This window comes from Rhagoletis pomonella, unplaced genomic scaffold (assembly GCF_013731165.1).
Source record: "Rhagoletis pomonella isolate Grant_MI unplaced genomic scaffold, Rhpom_1.0 Rhpom_scaffold_00005, whole genome shotgun sequence".
Taxonomy (NCBI): Eukaryota; Metazoa; Arthropoda; class Insecta; order Diptera; family Tephritidae; genus Rhagoletis; species Rhagoletis pomonella.
The window spans coordinates 8757747-8766209 of NW_023458559.1; the positions used below are offsets into that span (position 1 = coordinate 8757747).

The 8463-nt window shown below is 44.3% G+C and overlaps 1 protein-coding gene across 1 annotated transcript; it reads left to right on the top strand.

Annotated features, from left to right (window-relative positions):
* The first annotated feature begins 534 nt into the window (after positions 1 to 534).
* LOC118739774 lies at positions 535 to 1361 on the top strand. Its single transcript, XM_036471281.1, has 3 exons — positions 535 to 1005; positions 1074 to 1281; positions 1351 to 1361. Exons 1-3 carry the CDS (start codon positions 535 to 537, stop codon positions 1359 to 1361), a joined length of 690 nt encoding a protein of 229 aa, XP_036327174.1.
* Positions 1362 to 8463: the final 7102 nt, after the last annotated feature.

Genomic DNA, 8463 nt, shown 5'->3' on the forward strand with positions numbered 1-8463 from the left:
GTATGCCTCGGCGTCTCCGGTTTTCACATTAAAGCGATTCTTTTGGCGACTGCTGTATCGCGGTACTTTGATTTCTGTACCTAGGTTGGTGCATACTTCTTCTACGTGTTCGAAAAGCAAATTAAAGTTTTTTCTGCATCTTGTCGCATTTCTTCAAATTCCTTTAAAGCGTCGTCGGCTGAGCTCATAACTTCTGCAAGATCTTCATCAGGTACTTGTAATTGCCGGCTAGCAAAGCAACAACAATTTTTAAAAAAGCAAATGCTTGGCTGTTGTCGCTGTGCTAACAGTTTTTCAAACCCTGATAATTTCTATAGATATTCGCACGATACAAATAATTTCGACGGTATTTTCCCCGTGACAAATAAAAAGTTTTTGACACATGGAAGAAATACAACTTCGAAAGTCATTTTAAAACGATTTTTCATTTTGCTACGTTAGAGCCGTTGCCGAGAAACTTATGGATACATATACATGTATATTACACATATACACAAAAATTGCTCGTTTAAGGTAATTAGAATAAGGGGCAAAATGAATTCTTTCAATCAGAAGCCTCTGAAATACCGATTACAAAAGCAGCTTGAGATTCGTCTCAGCTTATTCATTGCAGAGCGCAATCTGCCATTATCTGCTTTGGATCATTTGAAGTGCTTGAAATCGGTTAATGATTCCAAAATAATCGCAAAATTTACAACGAATAGAATCAAAGGGCAAACAATAATAAATTCTGTTACCGGTCCACATAATTGCAAGTTGATTTCCGATATAACTAATAAGCAATACTATTCTGTTATTATCGATGAAAGCACAGACATTAGCTTGAACAAAAATTTAGCAATTATTATAAGGGTCTACCGGGTAAAGTGTCAAGATCGATTCCTTGATTTTGCGCCAGTCAACGACTCGTCAGCTGAGGGTATTTTTAAGGCTTTACTTAAAGTGTTAAACGGTCATAACGTACCAATCAAGCATATGTTGGGCTTCACAACGGATAACTGCAGCGTAATGATGGGGAAGCAAATGGTGTGCAGGCAAAACTAAAAGAGATTTGTCCAAAAATTCTAATACAGGGTCACGTTTGCCACGATCTAAACTTGTCGTCTGAAGCAGCTGCTGCGACACTTCCGACAGGAATTGAGAAGCTTGTTCGTGATATTAATAAACACTTCTCTCACAGCCCAAATAGGAAAGGTGATTTTGAGAACTTTCAAACGGAATTCGGAACCGAACTGCATGCTATAATTGAAATATGCCCCAACACGCTGGCTTTCGAGGAAGGTAAATAATTTAATTTGTGTATTTGCTTTTACGCCAATTTGTGATACTTATTATATATTCTGTTTTTAGGGAGTCATTGAACGAATTTTGGAGCCATGGACAACTTTAACGTACTATTTTGAGCTCCACTCCTTTGAGTCCCAATATGGTAATAAAAACCTTTTATTTATCTCTACACATCTCCGTGATCCAGTTTTTAAGATGTATTTTTACTTTTTAAAATATATTTTACAGAATATTAACGATATTAATAGAGAAATGCAAGCAGAGGAAGCGAGAATACATATTCTTCTTTCGCGGCTTAATTTCCTGTTCAACCAAGTGTGTAGAAATTTCATCCACAAAAAGAATATTGATTCTAGTTCTATTTTTATACCTTTCATTAGCATGAAATGGTATTATAACTTTGGTCCGATGTTTGTAAGTACCAGAACAAAAAGAGATAGACCCATTAAAATGTATACTTATATGATCAGAACTTCGAGCTGAGTTGATTTAGCCATGTCCGTCTGTCCGTCTGTTTGTATGCAATCTAGTCTCTCAGTTTTCGAGATATCGGGATAAAATTTGGTAGGTGGGTGTATTTTTATAATGTATTAATCATTTGTCGGAACCGGAAGAATCGGACCACTATAACATATAGCTCCCATACAACTGATTGTTCAGATATGAGATTTTTCGTTATAACTTCTCCATTTATGCAGCTACGAACATGAAATTTTGCAGTACTTGCACACATTATCAACAGAATACTTACAGTGAAAATTACAAAGATCGGGTCACTATAACCTATAGCTCCCATACAACTGATTGTTCAGATATAAAATTTTTCGTTATAACTCCTCCATTTATATAGCTGGAACATGAAATTCCGCACTCTTTTCAATAATTATCAACAGAAGACTTACAGTGAAAATAAGAACGGGTCAGTATAACCTGCAGCCCCGATACAACTAATTGTTCAGATAACTCCTCCATTTAAGCTTAGCTATCATAACTCCTCCATTTATGCAGCACGGAACATGAAATTTCGCACCACTTTCACTCATTATTAACAGAATACTTACAGTGATAATAACAAGGATCGGGTGACCACAACATATATCTACCATACATCCGATTGTTCAGATATGGGATTTTACTGTAAAACTCTTTTATTTGAACAGCTAAAACCGATAAATTTCGTAAAATATTTTATAAATAATAATACAAAGTCTACTGAGAAAATCGTCAAAATCTATGCTGTATAAGCTTTACCTCCTATAGCACTGATTCTTCAGATACCAGTTTTTGCGATATATCTTCTTTATGTAGGAAACTAAACCCAATAAATTGTGTTACCGGTTTACATACCGATCACATAGCGGTGAAAATCACTTAGATTGGTGCCATATAAAGTATTTATTCCTTACCTCTGATTGTTTAGATGCGATTTTTTATATAAGTATGTAACTCCTCTATCGATGTATGCAGATGTATTCAAAAGTAGTAATCTGTCAAAGTAAAATTTGCAGATGTTCATGAAAGGTATGAAGCCTTCGGTATAGCCGAAGACAGCGCTGCTCTTACTTGTTTGTATTGACTTGAGTAATCACATTTCAATTCCTGAAATATTTTGTGGAGCTCAAGTTTAAATGTTTTGTTTAAATGAATTACATATTCAGGTGTTCAACCGCTTCCTGTATGGCAGCGACCTCAGCTTGAAAGACGCTGCAGTGGTTGGGTAAGCGAAAACATATTTCCAGCCCCAGTCGGGCTGAGAAGACTCTCCTCCTACCTTGCCGTCTAGCTTAGAGCCATCGGTGTAGAGGTGGAGTGATCCATTGTCATCGGGAGCCCCTCCTGACCAGAATTTTCTATCTGGAATGGAAATCCTATACCTCTTTGTGAAGTTCAACCTTGGTGCACAGTAATCCGTGTCCGGTATATTTACGTTCTTTAAGATTGCGGTGTGGCCTTCCTGAGTGTCTCTCCAGCCTGGTAGTTCCCTCAACCTCAAGGCGGCACACCCCGCTGATTGCTTTCCAACAATTTCAATTGGCAAAATATCGAGGAGCACGCACATAGCCTCCGATGGAGTTGTGCGCAGGGCCCCACAGATGCAGAGCATCGCAGTTCTTTGCACCTTTTGGAGTGCTTCAGTTGTAGATTTCCTGTTGAGACTTGGCCACCATACCAAGACCCCATATAATAGAATCGGCCTAGCAACTACCGTGTATAACCAACACATGATGCTAGGGGACAGCCCCAGCTACGCCCAATCGCCCCCTTGCAGCTGTAGAGGGCTACCGTCGCTTTTTTAACACGCTCTTGTTTATTTTGCGCCCAGTTAAGCTTTTTGTCCAGGACTACGCCTAGATATTTTGCAGACTCCCCTAGCTTCAGAATCTTATTGCCTGTGGCAGGGAGCTGAAGTGAGGGGATTTTGTACTTCCTGGTAAAGAGCACCAGGTCCGTTTTTTCTGGGTTAACACCCAGACCTTTCTCCTTGGTCCATCTTTCGATTAACCTTAGTCTGTCCTGCATAATGTCACAAAGAGTTTGTGGAAATTTTCCACTCACAACCACCGCAAGGTCGTCAGCATACGCTATGACCTTGGAACCCCCTCCCCCCCCTTCCAGGGTCTGCAATAATTCATTAATCGCCATGACCCATAAAAGGGGGGAGAGGACCCCACCCCCCCTGCAAACGTATCTGTCCAGCGACACGCCCGCCAGTTCCGCCCGCACGACCCTGCCAACTAGCAGCTGTCGTATAAGCGACACCAGCCGTGAGTCGATGTCCAGACCAGTTAGAGCTGATGTGATTGCTTTAGGTGTGATGTTGTTGAAAGCACCCTCAATGTCTAAGAATGCTATCAAGGTGTATTCCTTTATCGCAAGGGATTTCTCAATATGCGAAACGATTTCGTGTAGCGCTGTTTCGGTGGACTTCCCCTTCATATAGGCATGCTGCGAAGCCATAAGCTTGTCTGCAACCGATTCCCTAAGAAAGGATTCAAGCAGTCGCTCCATTATCTTGAGCTGGAAAGATGATAGACTGATAGGTCTAAAATCCTTGGCGCTAGTATGGGATGTTCTTCCCGCTTTAGGAATGAAGACAACCTTTGACCTTTGCCAGGTCTCCGGAATGTAGTTGAGAGTGAGGACTCCCTTAAAAATAGCATACAGCCATTTTGAGCTTAGCTCCATAGATTGCTGCAGCTGAATCGGTGTAACACCATCTGGACCCGCTGATTTGTAAGGCTTGAAGGATCCTATTGCCCACATTAGTTTTTCTTTGGTGATAAGGTCTACCGTAACCGGTTGACCTCTATCTCTTATTGGCCCGTTCAATGGCTGCTCGGTGGCGCCTGGAAAGTGCGTGCTCAGAAGATGTTCCAGGGATTCCTCCCCAGTTTCCGTCCACGCTCCGTCGGATCTTAGCAAGAATCCCGGGGCGATACGAGGTGAACTAGAGAGAACCTTCCTGAGCCTAGAACCTTCTGATACGGATTCCATACCACTGCAAAAGTTCCTCCATGAGGATCTCTTGCTCTTCCTTAGTAGTTTCTTGTAATCTTTCAAGTTTAACTTATAGATTTCCCATTGCATATCGCCTCCCGAGGATTTTGCGAGATAGAAGGCTCTACGACAATTTTTGCGGGCCTCGTCAGTCTCTGTACTCCACCAAGGTGGTTTCTTTTTGCCTCTCGGCTTTACCATGGGGCAGGCCTGATCCAGAGCCTTGCCACATGCCGCAGTAAAGCGATTTGCCAGCCTATCTAGGTCCCTAGAGTTTCCTGGAATTGCTAGTGTGGTTCTTGAGAGCCGCTTGTCAAGCTCTTTTCTGTACTTATGCCAGTCGGCTTTCCTTAGATTTCTTTTGGCAGGTACCTTGGACGGAACCCCATCTAAGTCGAATTGGATGAAGCGATGATCAGAGAAGGAATGCTCATGAAGCACCCTCCGCATCTTCTGAGACGAGGGTAACATCCAGGACCTCTCTTCTGTTCTTCGTTATGAAGGTAGGCTCGCTACCCCTATTGCTTATAACTAAGTTAGATTTTAGTATGAATTCAAAGAGTGACTCACCCCGTTCATTGATGTCTCCGCTTCCCCATGTGCTATGGTGTGCATTCGCATCACCTCCTAGAATCAGGGCCCCGTCCCAGCGCTCCACTAAATGTTCGACCGGTAGGGTTGGAACAGGCCTGTCATGTGCCAGATACATCGAGGCAAGCCTTATTTGTCGTCCGTTCGCCTCCAGACTGATGGTGGTGGTGTCCTCGTCACTGAACTGAGGAAGAAACAATATTTTTAGTTTGGTACTTACAAGGATGCAGGCCCTTGGTTTACCTATGGTAGCTCCACTTATCAAAGTGTGCTCTGCCGACTTCAGCCCGCATATTCTATGCCCTATCACCCAAGGCTCCTGGATGAGGGCGATGTCTGCTGCCCCTTTGGAGAGCTGGAGCAGCAGTGCAGCCGACGCTGCTTTGCTGTGGTGGAGATTAATCTGGAGGACGCGAACCATCTTGGCCGCACCTTCCCACCCCCTCCACCACTGTTGAGTTCGCCTCGTCGTCATCTGACATATCAGCTCCTCTTCTGTGTGTTGCCGGAAGGTATGGTCGACTCCCAGAGAGGATGTAGATGAGGCGTATCCACCAGCCAGGTCATCCTCGTCCACCTCATCCTCGCTGTTGTCTGCTTCCGGCTCAACTTCGTTGCCTCTTGCTGCGTTCGCGTCGTTCGTGTACACCCTTATGTTTACGGTGTCGAAACCGTAATTGATGACGCCCCCAGTCTTTCGTGGAGTGGCAACGACTCCTTATTTAGCAAAAGGACCGCCTGACGAGTCGCCTTTGTGCTATGCTCTAGCCGCACCACCTTCCAATTGTGAGAGGGTAACTCGGGATTAAAGAGCCTTATAATCTCAAGCACTCTCTCTGGTTCGGTCGGTTTGGCCGGTATCCATGCCCTTGCTCTAGGCCTGGATGGGATGTCCTTGAAGTCCACAGCCCGTAGCATCGCTACGGGGTAGACCTCTCCCAGTATGGCCATCGCCTTCTTGTACAGGCCCGCAGAACCAACCTGCGTCCCGGCATATCGGAGGTGGTCCGGGGTGCTCCCGAAGCACGCTAACGCAGATGTTCGCCAATTCCGCTTTAACCCATTTCCAATGGGCTCTCAGTGCCAATTCGTCTTCCTGGTTCTCATCGAGCACACCCAGGAGGATCCGATTTTTGGCTACCTCAGCAAAGGAGGGGCCTTGCGTCCTGGCTCTCTTCGACTTGTTTTGCGCAACCTCCATCGATCTATTGCGCTTTTCCGCAGCTGGTGGCTCTCCGAGCACCGGCAGCTGATAGTCGGGCACTATCGTCATTGCCCACGCTATTTCCGACCGGATCTCTTCCACGTGACAGGGCAGCGCCCTGCTACATAGGTCCGGGGTTAATGCGGATCTCTTCAAGATCCTCATGGCAGCCTTCCTGTGCTTAGCAATGGCTGCGCTTGGTGGTGGCCTTTAATCAGGCCTTGTGAATGCAGTAGGAGTAGGCGGAGGCGGGGCCCGCGCATCAGCTCTGGCGCCCCCTGGGGCTGCAAGCTAGGTTTGCCTTCACTGGTGCCTGGAAAATCCCGTTTCGGTTCCCCCACCCTCTTCCTTTCCGCTTTTGTTGATACGCCTGACCCCGGCATCGCCAGAGGCTTACGTACCCCACTAATGTTGGCCACGTCGTGGCTAGTAGAGGGACCCTGCATCGCATGGGCCCCATGGTGTCTGGGCAACTGCCCTTCCGACTTTTTATGAGTGCCGGTCTCAATTTCCGTTGTTGTTGTTTTTAGTTTATTTTTTGAATCGCTCATATTCCCACGAGTCGCGGAGAAAGGGTTCGTCGGCCCCGGGCAGAGATCCGCAGTACCCAGGGTAAGGCCATCGAATGCAACTGGGTGCGGCCTGGTTCCCAGAGGGCTCCGTTAGCGACTGGGCTATTTAGGGGCTCACAGCCAGGCTGATCCTCAGTACGGTACGCGTAACGCCTTGATCCAGCCCCTACATCCAGACCACGATCAAAGACCATTTCCGTATAGCATAGCGATGAAAACGCATAAGCACACAGCACTGATCCCTGATCTTAGCTGGATACCCTCCCGACATCGCACGGGATTGCTCTGTAGTGCCCATTTCCAGCCGGCACCCTCGCGGAGGGTTCAGTCCGAGGATTTTCGCCGGCCCACTTCGAGATGCTTTGGTATGTACATATGTGGCGTCTGTACGCACCTTCATTCAATTTTTTTCAAACTTTCAGGAATTAAAGTACAAAAAAAAAAACTAAGACGGTTTTGTTCCAGGATGTTTTGATTCGTATTCCTTTGTGGGCGTGGCTGCTGCCTGAATTTCGAAAAAAGGCAATTTTTTAAACTACCACTGAGGCCGCACTACTCAGACCATGTCATTGACGCGGACATCAGTAGAAGGGTCTTCAAACAAGCTATCTAACGCTATCTTTTGTGTTTATATAACATAAACAGTCGATTTTATTCTAAGTTTCCACAAATCTAGCCCAAAACCTTAGCTTTCATCTGGTATATAGCTTATGCCCCTTTAAACCGGCAAAAGCAGAAAAATGATTTTTGTTTCGCTACACTTTAGCCTAATTTTTAAGAATCCGGGTAATCGTTTATGAAGTTGATTGTTCAGATATAATGATAGCTATCATAACTCCTCCATTTATGCAGCTAGGAACATAAAATTTCGCACCATTTTCACTCAATATTAACAGAATACTTACAGTGAAAATAACAAGGATCGGGTGACTACAACATATATCTTCCATACATCCGATTGTTCAGATATGGGATTTTACTGTAAAACTCCTTTATTTGAACAGCTAAAACCGATAAATTTCGTAAAATATTTTATAAATAATAATACAAAGTCTACTGAGAAAATCGTCAAAATCTATGCTGTATAAGCTTTACCTCCTATAGCACTGATTCTTCAGATACCAGTTTTTGCGATATATCTCCTTTATGTAGGAAACTAAACCCAATAAATTGTGTTACCGGTTTACATACCGATCACATAGCAGTGAAAATCACTTAGATTGGTGCCATATAAAGTATTTATTCCATACCTCTGATTGTTTAGATGCGATTTTTTATATAAGTATGTAACTCCTCTATCGATGTATGCAG

What these genes read in the sequence shown, in the direction of transcription:
- LOC118739774 (XM_036471281.1), top strand. Translation starts at nt 535, where the DNA reads ATGAATTCTTTCAATCAGAAGCCTCTGAAATACCGATTACAAAAGCAG. An exon ending in TCACAACGGATAACTGCAGC is followed by an intron (nt 1,006 to 1,073) that starts GTAATGATGGGG and finishes ATTCTAATACAG; the next exon opens with GGTCACGTTTGCCACGATCT.